General features: G+C 44.5%; 1 protein-coding gene and 1 long non-coding RNA gene across 4 annotated transcripts in view; one reads left to right on the plus strand and one right to left on the minus strand.

Moving 5' to 3' along the window:
• The window catches only part of SPECC1L (sperm antigen with calponin homology and coiled-coil domains 1 like), a 55,683-nt gene that overhangs the window by 9,127 nt on the left and 26,918 nt on the right, over positions 1–19,638 (minus strand). For all 3 annotated transcript variants that reach the window (XM_035098009.3, XM_088659436.1, XM_035098010.3), the window contains 5 exons: positions 18,856–18,947; positions 17,322–17,412; positions 10,523–10,606; positions 9,613–9,769; positions 3,865–3,967 (listed from right to left, as the gene is read on the minus strand). In XM_035098009.3, the coding sequence (XP_034953900.2) occupies positions 3,865–3,967; positions 9,613–9,769; positions 10,523–10,606; positions 17,322–17,412; positions 18,856–18,947 (527 nt within the window). The remainder of the gene's footprint in view (positions 1–3,864; positions 3,968–9,612; positions 9,770–10,522; positions 10,607–17,321; positions 17,413–18,855; positions 18,948–19,638) is intronic.
• On the plus strand, positions 236–5,875 carry LOC148683097 (uncharacterized). Its single transcript, XR_015947424.1, has 3 exons — positions 236–362; positions 1,804–1,912; positions 5,742–5,875. It is a non-coding gene; the product is annotated as an uncharacterized LOC148683097 (long non-coding RNA).

The following is a 19,638-nucleotide window of genomic DNA, read 5'->3' on the forward strand; positions in this document are numbered from 1 at the left end:
TTTCAGACAGGAAATGTCCTCTTGCTGGTCCTTCTATTGTAACAAGCTTCTACACACTGCTATAAATCCTACTAGCCGTGGGAGTAACAGATCAGCTGCAGCACATGCCCTTTTGACCTGGTTCGGATACAGTCAGGCATGCTCAGGACAGCAGAGTTCACACATTACATGTGGGATGGCCAAGATGCTAGGACTCACAAAGGACAGTTGTGATGAGTTAAGAGGTGACAGGACAGGAGTTTATAAAATTACGCATGGCATGGAGAAAGTGTCTAGAGAAAACTTTTCCTCCCCCTCTTGTAACACTAGATCTCATGGATGCCCAATGAAGCTGAATGTCGAAAGATTCAGGACAGGTAAAAGTAAGTACTTCTCCACACAGCAACTATGGAATTCACTGCCACATGAGGCAGTGATGGCCACTGACTTGGATGGCTTTAAAAGAGGACTGGACAAATTCATGGAGGAGAGGACTATCTGTGGCTACTAGCCACAATGGCTATGCTCTGCCTCCACAGCAGGAGGTAGCAATGCTTCTGAATAGCAATTGCTGGAAACTACAGGAGGGGATCGTGCTCCTGTGTTGCTGGTTTCCTAAAGGCAACTGTTCAGCCACTGAGAGAACAGGATGCTGGACTAAATGGGCTACTGGCCCGATACAACAGGCTCTTCGGATGTTTTTATGTTCTTATGCTAAAGTTGCAAGCAAATAGACCTGCAAGCAAGCAACAGCTACCATGCACATGAGCAGTTTCTTAAAAACGGATTGTGTTGTCAACTAGCAGGGAAGTCTGAGGATTATTGTGGTCTGCTTCACAATGGGGACCTTTCCCCTTATACCATTAACATCCCTGGTAGCCTTGCAAGGACATTGTTTTACTGTTGTAAGCCACTTTGATGTACATTTTTACGACATAGTGGTATAAAAATATTTTTAAAATAAATAAAAAGATGGCTGCCATCCCAGGTACAATAACTCCCCAATAAGGGACTGCATGTTACGGTGTATAGTCATTACTGGGAGCATTTAAAAAATGTGTTTACTGCATGGACAGTGATGTTACTACCAGCTCTAAGCAGCTGTAAAATGCTTTTAAAAGAAGGCCGCCCCTGGACCCATTGCAAACATTCTTTTTATTTTAATTGATTTTAATAGATTTATAGGGGTTTTTTTTATAAAAAAAAATATTACTCACATAAACAAGTTACACGGATGAATGCAAACATCAACAAAATGGGAGCCTAAGGACCATTTTGTACAGTCAGCAGACTCAAGTAGGAAAGCTTTTCCAGGGCTGCATCCCTTCAGGCTGCCTGTGGGAAACTGCTGTTTGAAAGCACTCTCACATGACTAGCTCCCTGTATTCAGAAATGTGACACATCAGGGGTAAAGCTAGGGCTAAACCCTCCTGCTCAACATGCTAGCTTTCTGTTTCTTTGTGAGCGAGCGTTCAAAAATGCCAACCCCCGTCACCTGCGGCATGAAATTGCAGAGCGCAGGAAAAGCTTTCTCATTTAGCTGTTCACAGAAAGGGCAGACTGGTCCTAAGACTAGAACTCTGGCCTCCTCCCAAAACTGGTGGTCCTGCATGGGGAGCAGAACATGCTGAAAGTCACGTATCAGCTGCCCCTCCTTGCAAGCGGACCAAAGGTCTCTCTTCTCCAGACTTAGTCGATGCAGGGAATCCGGGAATGTGAGCAAGAGGACTATCTCTCTGGCACAGGCTGCTTGAGATAAAAAGGATGGAGCGCTTTCTCGTGACGAATTAAGGAAACTGTCACATGCTTCTTGCCCTGTCTCAGATGCTTTCCCATTTGAAGAGTTTTACGATTCATTCAGCGGCATCCCACATCCTGCCTTTGAAGGAAAGTGGGGACGTGGAGGGTCTACATTCAGAAATAGCACCATTCGGTAAGTGCAGAGATGCCAAGGAAGCAAGAGAGGGGAGGGGCCCCCTCTGCCTACATAAAAACAAGCTTCTCTCATTGTACAGCCTTTCTATTAATGTCCCCCCACCATCCTGTTACATAGCCTTCCAACTTCCTTCTGTATTGTGAGTCTCAAGCCTGACAAAGCAAAGAACACTTAAGAATCGAGAGGTTGCCCTTTGCATTCCAAAGATTTCCTATACAATTAAGCTAATTAAGTACATAGGAAGCCTTATACAGTCAGACCATTGGTCCAAGAAGCTCAGTATTGCCTGCACTGACTGGCAGCAAGGTGATGTTCCCAGCCCTATCAGGAGATGCCTTAGTTAGTGGATTGAACCTGTGACCTTCTGACCGCTGAGCTACACCCCTTCCCCGAAAAGGAGGCCATGCTTGTATTGCATGTGGCTCCTTGGGAGGCTGGTCTGCCTGGAGCCCAGATAAATGAGGGGACACGGCAGTGGGCCACCCATCCAAATATGATAGGAACAGATGCCTTGCATAGAGTCAGACCACTTGCATAGAGTCAGACCACTGGGTCCATCGAGCTCAGGGCTGTCTCTTCTGACAGGCAGTGGCTCTTCAAGGTTTCAGGCAGGAGCTTCCCCCAGGCATTAGGACCTTCTGCATGCAAGGACCCCAAAACTATGGTCCTTCCCCAGGGGACAGCCATATTGGTTTGCCAAACTCTGCTTTTGCATCATCATCAGCAAGCAGGAGAATGAGCTCACACAGAGTAAGCATACCACCAATATAATACCGGAGAACAGAAGCAGGAATCATGCCCTACTTAGTCCCCTTTGCTGGCAATTAATGCTGGTGTGTTTGCTCTGGCCTTTTAGTTATTGTATGGGTATTGATTTTACAGTAGCACCTCGGCTTATGTTACCCTCGGGTAACGTAAACTTCGGGTTGCAAAAGCTGCAACCCCGGAAGTGTTTCACTTCGCGCGCATGCGCAGAAGTGTTCTACTGCACCGCATGCATGTGCAGAAGCAGTCCTCCAGTTGCGGAAACCTCAGGATCCGACCAGAGCTCCGGAACGGATCCTGTCCGCAACTGGAGGTACCATTGTAGTGTAATTTTTACATTATGCTGCACAGACCTGTGATTTTTAAATAAAAAGCAGTATGAAAGCATTTTAAAATGAAATGTCCTCTTCCTATGTACTATATTATTGCCATTTTAAGATTTTGCTCTCCATCCTCCTCTTAATTTGGAATTATCAATGTGCAAGATGGAAGCTAGTCATTTTAGACTGCAATCCTATACATCAGGGATTTCCAACTGGTTGACCGCGATTGACTGGTCGATCCCTGGGAGCTAGCGGTCAATCACGGTCTCAATTTCCTTCGCAGGGGAAAAAGAGCATTGGGCCCCGCCCCCTCACCCCATCCATCATTCGCGCACGATCGCAAAAACAGCAGATGGAGTTATCGCTGTTAGTGATCATTGGGTGAGCGTCTTTTGCCTGCCCTCCTAAAAAAAAGCTCAACTTCGACCTGCTCCCATAAAAAAGGTCAACAACTTTGGGTCCCCCCCCACCATGGGTAGATCACTGCCAGTTTTTTTATTCTGGGAGTAGATCGCAGTCTCTTGGGAGTTGGACGTCCCTGCTATACATCTTTAACTTGGGAGCAAATCCCACTGAACTTAGTGTGAACTTCTATCTGAGTAGACATGTGCAGGATAGCACCGTTAACCAGCTTTAGTGGGCGGATTAGCCATTCTGTGAAGAACACACATGTTTGTATTGTGCAAAGTGACCGAGTGACTATAAATAACAGCTGAGCTGGCTCCTGCAGTATTGTGTTCCCGCCAGGACAGTACATACCAGTTCCTTCACGATCAATGCCGTGAACTGTAGAGCAGCCAAGTTTGTGCTCCTGGCAGATGCTCGTATGTTTGCACTATAGAAAGGACAAGCAACCATTACCTGATACCCTTCTGTTTTCTTCTGACACCACTTCAGCAAAGCATTCCTCTTGGAGCCTCCATATTCTCTGGCCAGAGCAGACAAAGGGTCCTTCCTCTCTTCTCTAGAAGTGAAGGAGAAAATTCACATTGTTCATCCAAATGAATGTTCAAAATATTTTTTAAAAATAGCGAAAGTTCCTTCCATATATTTCCGCTCTTATCAAAACTGCATCGTGCTCTGTGGGCAGCGCCATGTTCTGTATTCATTCTGGCCTTCCCTCTGTCTTCCCACTGCTAGGCTGAGACTGGGCAACTCCCAGGCATATGTCGGCAGCACTCCAGCCACCCCCACAGAGAAAAGTGATCAATTTCCCAGCAACCCCCTGCCTGTCTGCTTGCTTCTAGCCCTGGAACTCCCAGGTAGATAACCAATGCAAGGATAGCAGCCCACGGGCACTTCTCTGTGCGGTGGGAAAAGATTCATTTGATTCAGACTTCATGAGGAGGACAGCTGTGAAACAAGTCCTTTTTCTAATACTTCAGAGCCACAGTTAGAGGTGCTTCGAGAACAAACAATGTGAACATTAAGCCACACTGAACTTTAGTATGAATTTAGAAAATAAACTGATGGTATCTCCCTGCAACTCATAACCGACTAGGAATGTCACCTTGAAGGGAAAGCAAAGCCAGAGTGTTAACTGTCAACCAACTACCTTCTTTAAGATTTAGGAGTGCAGAACTAGTGCAAACATGCGGCTGCCATTGAAAGCAGCAGTCCTAGTTCAAACCCCCCCCCCCCAAAAAAAACCTGGGTAGTAAAGGAAAGCATGACGTGACATCACCACATGTAGGGCTCTGCTTCTCCACTCCACGAACAGAAGTGAAGGCAGGGACACTTGACATGGGATGATGCTGAATCATGCTTTCCATTACATGCTTTCCATCTGGAGGGAGGGAACCAGAAGGAGCTGCTGTTTTTGGGTACAGCTGTGTATCTACCCTAACCCCCAGGACCAGCCTCCCCCAACCTGGTGCCCTCCAAATGTTTACCTGAGCTCCCATTTACTACAACCAGCAAAAAAGACTTATTTTCTACTGCAGCATCAGCTCTGCTGGCTGGGGCCGATGAGAGCTATAGTCTTAAACATCTGGAGGGCACTAGGTTGGGAAAGGCTGTTTTAGATCCAGGACTGCATACAGCAAAGAAGCAGAATTATCAAAAGGACTGAACTTACATGGTAAGGGCTTCCTGTAATGTCACATTTCCAGAAGAGGAAGCCCTTACCATGTAAATATAAATAAATAAACCTAAAGTCTCTACGAATCACAACTGGTTTCAGGAGCACAATTTAAGCGAAGTTTAAACAATACATTCAAGCAATCTGACACCTCCTCCAGGGCCGGCTCTAGGGGTAGGCTGGGGGGCGCGGGGCTGGCAGGGGGGCGCCGCGCGGCAGAGCGCGCAGCTGCCCACCAGCCACAGCAAGAAACGGGGCGGGGCTGAAGCACCGGAGCAATCTCCGCACCAGGGCGCCCCGGCGCCCGACATGCATAAGACGGCCCTGACCTCCTCAGTTAGTTTACTGGACATAATCCCACAGAGAAATGAACAGGGTCTGTGTGGTTCTGCTCTCTCAAAACTCCCATTCATTGTAGAAAAGACTCCTTCACATTGAGAACTAAGCCAAACACGGCAGACAAGGAAGCGAAACCTGTTTCTTCAACTGTGCCATTTCAGATTGCAGGTGGGGTTCCATACTGCATGGGGTGGGGATCTTCACAATGTTAACTCTGCACTGCTAGGTTTTCAAATATAAAGCCTTTCTCCGGGCATTAAAGTAATTTTTTTCAAAGGATGCATCAACTTTCCTAATTATGTATTTCTTTCTGTACTAGATCCTTAAAAGCTTTCTTCACAGCCTTACCTCAGATTCCGATTTGATAATTCTGTTGCCTGATTTGTCTGAAGCAGATGCTACTCCTTTTTTTTTTGTAAATAACTTTTTACTGGGTTTTATACACAAGGATCATAGGAATAATAAATGATACAAATAAATAGACCAAGTCTTCTCATGATACAGTGGAACCTTCCGTTTATGAACACCTCGGTTTATGAATTTTCAGTTTACGAACGCTGCGGACCCATCTGGAACGGATTAATCCACTTTCCATTACTTTCAATGGGAAAGTTCGCTTCGGTTTATGAACGCTTCAGTTTATGAACAGACTTCCGGAACCAATTACACCCATGCTTCGGGTTAAGTACGCTTCAGGTTGAGTACTCCGCGGACCCGTCTGGAACGGATTAATCCACTTTCCATTACTTTCAATGGGAAAGTTCGCTTCAGTTTATGAACGCTTCAGTTTAAGTACTCCGCGGACTGTTTGGAACAGATTAATCCACTTTCCATTACTTTCAATGGGAAAGTTCACTTCAGTTTATGAACGCTTCACTTTATGAACAGACCTCTGGAACCAATTGTGTTCATAAACCGTGGTACCACTTTGTAATTGTATATATTAAAAAAGCATAATAAATTTGCAGTAATATCTACAACATATGGTTCATAATTGGTGGTCAATGTTCATGAATTGGTTTAAATGAAAACAAAGGGGAAACATTCTAGGGAAATGAGACTATCTAAAAAGGTTTTCTCATAATGAGTTAGTGATGGCCTAGGCAAGTTTTTAAATAAATTTAATGATTGCAATTTAAACAATTTAGAATAAAAAGAGGAAAATTCTGAGCAGATGTCTTTAGTAGAGAATGTTTCGGTGCCTTCACTTTTTTGAATACTGTGTGCCTTTGACTTGGATTTTGTTTTTACACCTGTTTGCCAAAAGTCCAAGAGTTTTTATCTCCATACTCATAAAAACATTGTTTCATGTACAGTAATACCTCGGGTTACGAACGCGATCCGTTCCGGTTCGCAGTTCGTAACCCGAATAGTTCGTAAACCGAACGCGATGGGCGCCGCCATTTTGCGCATGCGCAAAGCGCGATTTTCGTGATTTTCGCGCTTTGCGCATGCGCAGATCGCGCGCGCGCCGCTTCTGCGCACGCGCGCGGCGAAAACACTTCCGGGTTTGCGCAGTTCGTAACCCGAACTGTTCGCAAACCGAGGTGGTCGTAACCCGAGGTACGACTGTATAACAGGACAATACTAGAGCATTATTAATTTCTAAAAAGTTTTTTTCTCCTTTGTCCAATTAATTTGAGGAGGTGTTCTGAACCTGAACTTTTATATTTAGTTAGCAGATCAAAAAAATCCATTTCTAGTTTGGTTATTGTTGTGGAGGTTTGTTTTTTAATATATGATTTTTCTTTGATACAGATACCTCTTATCACTGCTTTCATAGCCTCCCAAAGGTTGGTAGAATTGTTTTGTGCACTGTCATTTTCCATAATATAGAAATTGTATGGCTATAGAATTGGATGATTTCTGCTATCATTTCTCTATATAGACAGTTGGTCACTGAAGTAGGGCAAAATGACCATGATTGCAAGGTTTGGATTTCACAGATTGCGTAAATAGGATTAACTGTGAAGTGAACAGGAAAAAGTCTAATCTGGACTGGGAACCATATCGATTTGAATGAAACATAAAACTGAAATCTTTCAGATGATCTTCACTCCATATATTATATAAGCCATATGCTAATACTTTTAAGCCATAGCAGGCTAGAGAGCAGAAGCAACAGAAATACGATTTAGGAAAAAGAAAAAGAAAAAACTAGGCTTCTTTGTAAGTAAGAACAAGGAAAAAAAACTTCGAGTCAGAATTTTCTTTTTTCTTTTTTTAAACAAAACAGAAACCTAAACATGCATAACACTGTGAGAGGACAGTACGGCTTGTTTCTAAATTCCAGTAAGGAACACAGTTTATGTCAAGTTCTTTGTTTTGAAAATAGCGTTTCAGGAAACAAATAAAATGAATGGTGCGGACACAATGAGAAGTAGTTTACAACAAATATTAATCTTTTAAATGTGTCTGCTAGGTCAACTAAATTCCAAACCCAATGCCTGATTAAGCTTCACAGATTGGCATTAGAAGCCTTCCCTGCCTTGTTTAGATTTACACTTCTAATCCACAGGATATTCTTGTTTCAATGTTTAAAGCCCAACAAATATTACAAATCAAACAGGTTTCCTTTTGCATTTATACTGCTCTTCTACACCTAAATGACACCCAACTAACAATTTACAGTCAGCACATGTCCCCACAAACAGCCACTAGCAACTGTCTGATTGATAACATAATTTGAAACAATAGTTTTATTCAGCTGACCCATGGAACTGCAATGACAGACAACCAATTAAAGGGCCAATTAAAGGTTTATGAATATACCAAGAAGCAAAGTGCAGAACTGGGGGGAAGATCTGGCAGGGGAATAAGGGGCAACAGTGAAAGGGGGAGGGGAGGGGAGAAATCACCTCCAACTTAACCTGAAATTGCCCAACAAAAAATTCCCTAAATGGCTTGCACACACCTCTTCCCCCCCCTCTCCTCGCCCCCCCTCCAATAAAGCAGCTCAGTCATTTGACTGCTAGTTCCTACACACACCACAGAGTTAAGCGGGAGAAGTACTGAATCATCCCCCTCGCACAAATCATATTTGTCACAGCCACCAAACAGTTCACAGTAGAGCCAGTGGTGTTCTTTCTCTCTTCTCTACCTCTCTCATGTCCGTCACTTAGCAAGGTGAAACCCTTTGGAATGTAATCCACCCTCTTCCTGACCCAGCTACTCATGCTATTATTTATGGTTCTGCCAGACTGTTAGCCACGCTGTTCTCCCACTGGGGGGAAAGGTGGGATTTAAGTATGAGGAAATAAACAAAGCAACTTTTCTTCCTTCAGTGCAGCTCTTATTCAGAGTTGCTGTTTACAGCAACATCTATTCTCTTTGTACACCTTGCTCAAAACTGGATGTGTTCACTGGCATTTCCGTTTGAAGCAGTAGATCTGGCCACCCCAACGCATGCAGAGGTTCCAAAGTGTGGACGGAAGAGGACAAGGGCTGCTTAGGCAGCGTCACCAACACATCCAGCAGCCTCCAGTGCTCAGGTGACACTGTGCAAAGGGGTTCATGGAGGCTGATCTGCAGCCCACCTCAGGTAAAGGGAGATTGGAGGGGGGGGGGGGAGACATAAGCAGCAGCTCTCACTTCTGCAGTCCAAACATGCAACTCTCAATGCAGATTCCTGCATTGTGGGGAATTGGATTAGATTACCCTCAGGGTCCCTTCCAACTCTACTTTTCTATGATTCTATGAAGTCCAGGGAAGTGGTCAAAGGCAGTTCCAGCAAGGAAGGTGTTGATCAGCAGCCTTGCTGGCAAGTGCAAGGATCTGCCATGCACCAGCCCCAAACTCAAGACCACCATAAGTGGGAGAGGAGAAAGAGACATCTATCCAGGAAAAGAAGGAAGGAAGACTTCCTGGTGAGCTGGAAATCAACTTGTTTGTTCAGCTGCCAGAGAGTATCTGCCTTCCAGAAGGGCCCACTTGACTTGGACTGACTCGGCCGTTTCCTTGCAAGTCCCATCAGATGGCATCAATTTCCTGAGACTGAGGTGCAAAAGGAATGCTGGGCAGCTGATGCACCTACCAAAATGAGGGGCAAACCCATTGATGTCTGCTGCTTCTCCATTACAGAAGAAGCTTACTGATTATCTAGCAAAAATGACGGATGTCTTCCAAAGGGCAAGGCTGCAAGAATGTCCCTGTATGAAAAATAAGACAGGCTGTGTAGCAATGAAGCGTACCTTATTCGATTGCGTGTTGTAGGGGTGACGGACGCTGTAGGTGAAGACGAGAGAGATAGCTGTGGTGAAGTAGTCCCCATTGCTATGAGAGAGGCTGGAGATGCTCCATCAGGGGCACTGATGTCCCGCTTGATTTCTTCACTGCTTCGCCGAGATACTGACATGGAAAAACACCTTAGAAACCATTTCTCTCTCTTTCTCAAAAAAGAAAACCAAGAGCCTTTGCAAAAATCTAGATAATGAGTAACTAATTTTCTACTGAATTGTACAAAACCTTTAAGTTTTCTATCACACTAATAGCAATCTCACCTATCGAATATAAAGATGGCATTAATTTTTCCTGAAGAAGAAAGACTTGAGTTTTTGCTTTTAAATATAACCATTCCAAAGTTTTGGAATACTGTATCTTCTAAGGGCCTAACATGTCAGGACTCCTTCCCTGGAAGAGGCAGATTTTGAAGTCTTCTAACTATTTTTCTCTACAGAGCACTGATTGCAGGGATTTAGTTTTTGTAGAACACGGGTAGTCACAAATATGTTCTATTCAAAATCACATACAGTGCTGTGTAACAGAGGACAAACATGAAGGCACACAGCACTCTTTTTCTCCGCTGCAATGAGGAACAAATCTAGTCTGCCAGTTTTAACTCTCTTAATTTCCATCAAATGCACATAAAGAATAGCAATGGCGTTTACCTTTAAACTGAAAGAGAAAACTCTCCCACAGTCACTAAGGCCGCTTTCCCCCTGCAATGTGGACAAGATTCACCTACAGTGTCAATATGAAACCCTACCCACTTTACTTATTGCTGTGATGTCAGAAAAGACCAACAATATTGTTTCAAAGGAAGCTGGTGGCGTTGCACACCAATATTCTGTGACTGAAGCATCACCATGGCATAATTATTACCAGAAATAGATTTGGCACTTTCCATAGCAGGAACTCTTGGCAGGGAAGCTGGTCTGCTGGTTGAGGAAGTTCTCAGCAAATGATCTGTGCAGAGAGGGAATAAAGAAAAGGCATTTCATTACCACAAGCTTCAGGCCTGGTCTTATAAAATGAGAAGGTAGAATGGATTTTACCATGGCAGGAGGGCAATGCCATTTTGTATGCCCTATTATTATTTTTTAAAGAAAAAGAAAAACTGCCTCCAAGTAAGAGGCTAGCATATCAGGGTGACAGGCTCTCAGCCACCTTGCTTCTTGACTTGAAGGGAAGGGTTTTTTTTGTTTTTGTTTTAAAAGGCAATGCATTCAAAAATACTGTAGTATCTTCTTCCTGTAGCAAAGTTCATTTTAGCCAACTCATATTCTGCTGCAAGTGTTGGCCAGGCTCAGCAACGGGTGCAATTTCTTAGAAGCAACAAACACTTAAGAATAATCTCACAATGGCTCAACTCCCTTACTGAAGGCAGCCCTGTTTAGGGAGGCTTTTAACGTTTAATCGATTATTTTATTTTATTTTTCTGTTGGAAGCCGCCCAGAGTGGCTGGGGGAACCCAGCCAGATGGGCGGGGTATAAATAATAAATTATTATTATTATTGTATTATTACTAATTGGTCATCAGCCATTATTATTATTGTATTATTACTAATTGGCCCACTCCCACCCCAGCTCTGTCCCTTAAATCCAACTCCCATGCCGCTCCATTCTGAAATGTCTTTTTACATTTTGACCCAATCCAGAGAAGTCACCCAACACTTTTATACAATGGCATGGCCAAAGGAAAGGAAAATCTGTATACATATTGCCCTTAAGGGGCCGGGGCAGCTTGGGTTTACAGAGTGGTTGATAGTGAAAAGCTACTCTGTCTGTGTAAATCAGTGTCGGCCACAGCATTAACACAAATAGATTCCAAAGATCACAAGGGTCCTAGTCCACTGCAGTACCTATGCAACAACATCCATGCCTTTGACTGGCTGGAAATCAGGTAACTGGCCCAGAATGCATCAGCAAGGATGCTGATTGGCACTTGCACACTACATCAGTTGCACTGGTTACCAGTTGTTTCCAGGCATAATTTAAGGTGCTAGTGGTTCCCTTTAAAGCCTGGGGTGCAGAGCATTTTAGGAGCTGCCTCCTTGTGTATAAGCCAGGCCATCCATGTATGGGTTTTGGGGTGGGGTGGGGGAGAGAAGGCCGTTCTTTGTGTACTGGTGGTATTTGGCTTGTCTGTGGGATAGAGCCTTTCAAATGGCCCCCTCCTTGGCTGTGGAACTTCTAGTCATGGGAGATTCAGCTAGCTTTGTCATGACCATCTCATAGCTGCCAAGTTTTCCCTTTTCTCACGAGGAAGCCTATTCAGCATAAGGGAAAATCCCTTAAAAAAAGGGATAACTTGGCAGCTATACCATCTGGGTCCAACAAATACATTTTTGTTAAAACCTGCTAGGACAAGGTTTTAAAACTGATCCTGAGTTTGTTTGTTTGTTTTAAAAAAACTGTTTTATCTGCTGCCTCTCCTTTTGTTTTACTATATATTTCAGCTGTTTAATTGCTTATATTCATTTAATTTTAACTGTTGCAATCTGCCCTGAGCTGCAGTGGAGAGGTAGGCTATAAGTTATTTTAATAACTGAAGTTCAAGCCTGATGCTACACAATGGCCCAGTCCAAAAGGGACACAAACGGCTACAGGTCTGTGCCAGGTATGCCACAAGTTGGCCACCCACAGTGGAGGGAGTGCCTTATTAGTTTCTGTTAAACATCAAGTGTGTTTAAAATTTACTTTACTTCTGAGTATTAAATCACCCCAATGCTATTCAAAGCATAACTGAATAAAAGCTTAGCACAAAACACTATTTCATCCCTGGAAAATCTTTACATTGTAGGTGTTTAGCTGACATTTGTCAAGACAGAGAAGGAAGCCTACTGCTTGGCCCTAAGAAAGCTATCCTTGAGAAATTTCTATTTTAAAAGCCCCCAGACATAAATCAAAGAACTACACCCATTACACGAGAGCTATTCATTCTTACAGGAAGGGCACTTTGAAAGTTTATAGGCAGAACAAGTTGACCTGCAACAGGAAATGGAGAAGTAAACAGTGAACATATAAATATAATGCTTGTTTCAACACAAAAAGGGCTTTTTCAACATTGCCTTACCTTTTGTTACGGACATTATTAAAATACTGCCCTGATAGCACTGAAAGTAAATGGAAGAGCCACACAAGTAGTTATAGGCCAGCTATCCCAACCCCTGTACAACAGAGGAATTCCAGAGGAAGTATATCCCTTCCTCTGCCTGAAGGCCTCTGATGACAGAACCCGCCACCCACTAATAGGCATTGGTGCCATTCTTGAACTATTCTTCAGCCACAGAATTGTTAAGATCAATGGATTAGTTGATTCTGCTATTGGTAAATTGCTATTTAGCGAGTTGCGATGAGTTACTGTATTATGTACTTGACGGACTGTGTGTGTGTGTTTTTGTTTTTTTAAAATAGAAGGCACTTTATTTATATACGTTATAAAAATTACAAAGGCAAATCAAGAAAAAAAATACAAAGAAGGGAAAAAGAATCACAATACAGTGGAACCTCGGTTTACGAACACCTCGGGTTACGAACTTTCGGTTTACGAACCACCGAAACCCAGAAGTAAGTAACCCAAGGTGTTCGAAGCCTAGGACGGCCTCCGCCAAGGCCCGGACTGAAGCACCGGCCTCCGCTAAGCCATCCAAGCCTCTGTGGCTGTGCTGCAGCACCGGAGGCCCTCAGATGGCTTCGTGGAGGCCGGGGCTTTGCTCCGGACCTTCGCAGAAGTCCCGATCCAAGCCCGGGCCTTCTCAGAGGTCCGGAGCGAAGCCCCGGTCTCCGCGAAGCCATCTGAGGCTCCGAGGCTGCGCTGCAGCAACAGAGCCTCGGATGGCTTCGCGGTGGCCGGGGCTTTGCTCCGTACCTCCGCGGAGGCCCCGATCGAAGCCCGGGCCTTTGCGGAGGTCCGGATCGAAGCCCCGGACTCAGCAAAGCCACCCGAGGCTGCGCTGCAGCAACGGAGCCTCGGATGGCTTTGCGGAGGCCGGGGCTTCGATCCGGGCCTTCTCAGAGGTCCGGAGCAAAGCCCCGGTCTCCGCGAAGCCATCTGAGGCTCCGAGGCTGCGCTGCACCTACGGAGCCTCGGATGGCTTCGCGGTGGCCGGGGCTTTGCTCCGGACCTCCGCGGAGGCCCCAATCCAAGCCCGGGCCTTTGCGGAGATCCGGATCGAAGCCCCGGCCTCCACGAAGCCACCCGAGGCTGCGCTGCAGCAACGGAACCTTGGGTGGCTTTGCAGAGGCCGGGGCTTGGCTCCGGACTTTCGCGGAGGTCCCGATCCAAGCCTGGGCCTTCTCAGAGGTCCTGACCAGAGCAGAGCGGCGGCGGCTGCTTCTTCTCTCAACCGCGACGTCTCTCTCCACCCCGCAGGGGTGCAACGATGAAGGCCCGGCCTCGCTTCTCTCGACCCCTCCGCGAGGCCGGGCCTTCGCCGTCGCGCTCCTGCAATGTCTCTCCACCTTCGCCGTCGCCCCTAGCCCTTCGCGACGGAGAGAAGCAGCAGCCACCGCCGCTCCTACCAGAGCCAGACGCACCGCGAGCCACCCCGGCCAGTCCTGGCGCCTGATGGTGGCGGCGGTCGCACTGAGGAGGAAGGTCGCCCGGCCAGCACTGCGGGCAGAGAGGGACGGAGAGCCGCGGGCGGCGCCACCGCCGTGCAGCGAAGGACTCGACAAGCCTCTTGCTGCTTGCCAAGCAGGGGAGAGGCTGTGTCGTGCAGGGGCTGCGGAAGCTGCAGCAGCTGCAGGGGTCTCCACCATGAAGCGGCTCGGGGGCGTCCGCCCGCCTCCTCTTCCGCAGCCGCTGTTGCTGCGAGCCCTTTTTACGCGGAGGTAAGAGCTTCCTAAGGGACACCCCCCCAGGTTTCCTGCGCTGTTCTCAGCCGCCTTGAGAGAGACGAGGCCGCAGCGCAGTGTTTTTCATCGTTTGGAACGGATTAATCCACTTTCCATTTCTTTCAATGAGAAAGTTTGCTTCGGTTTACGAACAGACTTCTGGAACCAATTGTGTTCATAAACCGAGGTACCACTGTACGTATAAAGAAAAAGCTTACCAAAAACAAAGGGAAAAAAACATACAAAAAACAGATATACAAACAATTTTTAAAAATTTTTTTTAAAAAATTCCAATTGTTTGAACATTGCTTTCCTTTATCAGTTTTTATTTTGTCCTACTTTATCTTATCTTACTTAATTTCTTATAAATTTCCTTATTTACCTAATATCAGCATATAAATATACCATATTTTCCTTTAATCTCTTCATTAAAATAATAATAATAATAATAATAATAATAATAATAATAATAATAATAATAATTTTCCCCCGTATACATTTCAATCAAAGCATATCACCAAATTTGTATTTACATTTTCTTTAATTAAGTAATTTTCTACATATTTCCATTCTGCTTTACGTTTTTGTTTCAATATATTTCTAATCGCTGCTGCCATCTTGGCCATCTGTGTGTTTTTATGGATTCTATTTGATCTTATCTTATCTGATACTGTTGTAAAGTGTCCTGTGGCTTGAACACAGGTGTATAAAAATAATCTAAACAAATAACCAAAATTTACCTTCCCATAACTTAGGTAGTTACCGGTAGCTCTAGCCTTGATATCTGTGACAGAAGAGAACAAATTGCTTTCCTCTCCCAGCAAGCTTTGTTCTTGCTCCCAGCAAACTTTCCCACCAGGTCCACTGTCCCTCAGACCTTCTGGGGCAACGGACTATATTTTGGACAAAAAAATGAACTAATTCCTATGCCCCACAAATAACCCAGAGATGCATTTTAAATAAAAGCACACATTCTACTCATGTAAAAACATGCTGATTCCTGGAACGTCCGCGGGCCGGATTTAGAAGTCAATTGGGCTGGATCTGGCCCCCAGGCCTTAGTTTACCTACCCATGTTCTTGACAAATCCACACAGGCTCCTACACTTTCCTGCAGTTATCAAGTGCAGTTCCACTAGCGTGCAAGGGACATTTCAACAAATGCAGACACCAGCCCATCATTCACTTCCTCCTGAAGTTAGTTAGGATGCCCAGAGAGATCTTAGCAATGCATAATTGGCCAGCTGACTCCTCCACAATCAAGAAGTGGAGAACAGCAGTTTTCTGGGGTATTTTTTTTGTTTTGTCCTACATTGGAGGCCAAAACAAAACAGAAATATAACAGAACAGTACCTGGAATGTACCGTATATTCCGGCGTATAACACGACTTTTGACCCCAGGAAAATCTTTTCAAAAGTTGGGGGTTGTCTTATATGCCGGGTACAAGATCTGCGGTCACCGCATACGGTGGGGGGAGCTCAAAAACGGCCACGGCCACATCCCTGCCATATGCGGCAACCGTGTAAGCAGCTGCCGCTTTCTTTCCGTGCAGGAAGAGGGGACGTGCGGGGCTTTTCTCCCTCCTCCCTGCATGGAAAGAAAGCAGCAGCCACTTACTCTCTCTTTCCCCCCCACTCGCCTCAGTGTCTGGAAGAGATACAGAAATTTTTTATTTGGTGTGCGTTGGAAGTTTGGGATATACTCGTTACGGAAAAGTAGGGGGTCATCTCGTTACGGAAAAGTAGGGGGTCATCTTTTGACTGGAAAAGTAGGGGGTCATCTTATACGCCCAGTCGCCTTATACGCCGGCATATATGGTACTATTTTAGTCTCTCTCTCATCCTCTTCCTCCCTCTTTCTTTCTCACACACCATACTGACAACCAGATGTTAGGAAGGCAGCTAGTGATTGCTCCTAAAATCTACTTGATTATAAATACATGGGATGGGCCTGTTTTTAGCGTTACTTGTTGCTTTGCTTTGGAAACGATTCCTCCAGCTCCTAAGGTGGCTTTCATAACAATAAAACATTTCTTTGCTTTTTTAATTATACAAGCACTGATAAGTATTGATTTTAGCATATCCAAGTGCTGTATCCTTATCTGCAAAGACTGTGGCCTTTATGACTTCTATGCACCTGTTGCCGAAACAATTATTCCACTGTGACCATATGGTAGTATAATTTCTTGTAGTTTTCCTTTTTTAAAGTCAGTCTAGCCCTCCCCATTTCACTTCCACCCAGTGTAGCTCAGTGCAAACTGGCATAAAGTAAAAGGAAACAGATCAGGTGAGCATGGAAAGAAGGAAATTGAAATAATACATAGCCCTAATTAACAGTATGTTATTGAGCTTTTATGCTTTGCATCTTCCTTTTGGAGAAGCGGGGGTAAGGCAATGAAGGACATTAAGCCCTACCTATGAACAATACTTTGCTGTACTCAAAAGAAAAGGAGCTTATGTGTCAAAAGAGCCTCTTTTATGCTCTCTTATTCAGCGTGGTTTTCTTTTCTTTTTAACCTCAGGAGAACTCTGGGGGAGCTTTAGAGAAATACCTCTGGTTGCGGATGGGATCCATTCCAGAGCTCTGGTTGGATCCTGGGGTTTTTGCAACCAGAGGTGCCTGTTCTGTGCATGTGCGTGGTGCAGTAGAGCGCTTCTTCACATGCGCACGGTGCGGTAGAGCACTTCTGCACATGCATGCGGTAGAGTGCTTCTGCGCATGTGTGCGTGGCAAAACCCAGAAAAATACTTCTGGGTTTGCTGTGTGCGTATCCCAGAGGATACACCAGAGGTGCGCATTAGGAGAGGTACTACTGTAATGTTAACAGAGGAAAAACACCTACCTTGCACTGGCATTTCTGCATAACTTGGCCTTTTGTCTGACAGAGTCGTGAGGGGCTTGGAAGCAGATATTGGTCCACTTATGGAATGCCTCTGAAGGAAAACAAGAACTATCAATGGTGAGATAAGTTATTTCAAATATGATGACCAACCCTGTCTGCCTTTTACAAAAAAATATTAAGACAAGCAAAACCTACACAGAAACGCTATTGTGATCCCTGGACATTCAAATTCAGCAAAGCCAGCAATGTGGACTATTTCCTTCATCAGGTTTACACCTTGAGTACAACCAACAGTGATTAATCTTTAAAACATGAATCAGAATTTAAAAAAAATCAGTAAACACAACAGTACTAGAGTACTGCAGTTCCCTGCTTATAAAAAGTGACTTGGTAGCCTACTTCACAGGTCTGGTGAGAGAGCAGGTGGGCATTTTAATGAATTTTAGTTACTATAATCATAGCCCTCATGTCTGAACTGCTGGTCTAAGTACTCTCAACTGGTTTGAAGGCTAAATTACATAACAGTTGTAAGGAACAAGAACTAGGGAACACCCTGGAGCTCACTGGCCAGATTCAAATGCAACATTCCCAGGTCTTACAAACCATGGTTTTGCTGACTGGGAACAAGCAAAAGCTTGAATGTTCTTTCCTCTTCCATTCTCCTCTCACACTCAGTTGCAGCAGTGACTTCCTGCTTTGTTAAACCTGCTTCTTTGTGCTACCTTTAAACTGTTTAGGCACTCTCAACAAACCAAATAAAAAAAATCCTTCCAGTAGCACCTTAGAGACCAACTAAGTTTGTCATTGGTATGAGCTTTCGTGTGCATGCACACTTCTTCAGATACAAACCAAGACTGCCCACCAGCATCAAACCAATTTGTAGGAAGCACTTAAGTCTCAGTTTGCAGGTTCAGATATCTGTGACTGAACAAACTAAGTGTCTGAAAGAGAGGATAGGGGGAGTGGGTGGAAGACTATTCAAGTTCATTGCCACTCCAAACCCTTTGTGACAGAATTGGAAACCTTACATCTGAATCTGGCCACCAGGTCAACTGTGCTAGTCACTTTCTCCATGTAACCTGCCTCACATGGTTGTTGAGGATCAAAAAGAGGAGAAAATCCATGTATGTCACTCTGAAATCTGTGGAGAATGTCAGGACGCAATTATGAATGACAAAGAAAATTTAATGCACAATTTGTACTGCAAAACCTTCTCCTGATTTTTGCATCGTGCTAGCGCTGTTACAAATTCCAATACAGTCGTACCTTGGAAGTCAAACGGAATCCGTTACGGAAGTCCATCCGACTTCCAAAACGTTCAGAAACAAAAGAGTGGCTTCTGATTGGCTGTAGCAAGCTCCTGCGGCCAATCAGACATTCGGCTTCCAAAAATAGTTCACAAACCGGAACAGTCACTTCTGGGTATGCAGCGTTCGGGAGCCAAAACGTTCGAGAACTAAGCTGTTTGAAAACCAAGCTACGACTGTACATCAGTCTTCACAGAGTCTCTTCCAGTTAGTAAACACACATTTACCTGCATTGGCGATACTGCTGCTGCAGGAGGGGTTTTCAGAGGACTTGGGCTCAGGGGGGTACGAGGCATTGTAGCTGCAGCTGGACCAGGAACTACCAAAAACAACAAAATAAACAGGGGTAAGTATGATTGCTTTCAGGTATTTTTAAGCAGCCTTTCAAGAGCAGTGCCATTCCAAGGCAGCTTACATTAATAGCAGACAAGTTCCTTTAAAAAAAGAAAAATTCAATTAACATTAAAACATCTAGTTTAAATATCCCAATATAAAAAAAAAGAAAAAGAAACATCAATTAAGAGCAACAGTTTTGCATGTTTTTCACTTATGGCACAAGATTGCAGAGTAAAACCTTTTCTCATCAGAAGTGAGTGACCCAAGTGTGACTGGCAGCTGTTTACCAATTTCATATATCCTAGATTTTGGCCATGTCCTCCTGTAGCGAGGCCTGCAAAATCTGGCCAAGTTCTGTTTTCATAACATGCAAAGAACACAAAGATATAAGACAAGTAACCTATGCAGCTTGCCCAAGGAGGAGTTTCCTTATCTAAAGCTAAAATGTGCCTTTTTTGTAAACAGATTCTTATAAGCCCAGATGAATTTTTATATCTGAACATCATTAAGTGCCACAGAAGCCTAACAAGGAAATACATGGATTCAACTATAATAACAGTAAGTTTTTGAAGACTTTGTGGAGTCTTCAACACATTGTGGAGTCGCCAGCACATTGTGGACAAAGATGAAGCAGCTTAAAAAAAGGTAGAAAACTTAGATAAATAAGGATTGCC

The sequence above is a fragment of the Zootoca vivipara genome, chromosome 16 (genome assembly GCF_965207765.1).
Source record: "Zootoca vivipara chromosome 16, rZooViv2.hap1.1, whole genome shotgun sequence".
Lineage (NCBI taxonomy): Eukaryota > Metazoa > Chordata > Lepidosauria > Squamata > Lacertidae > Zootoca > Zootoca vivipara.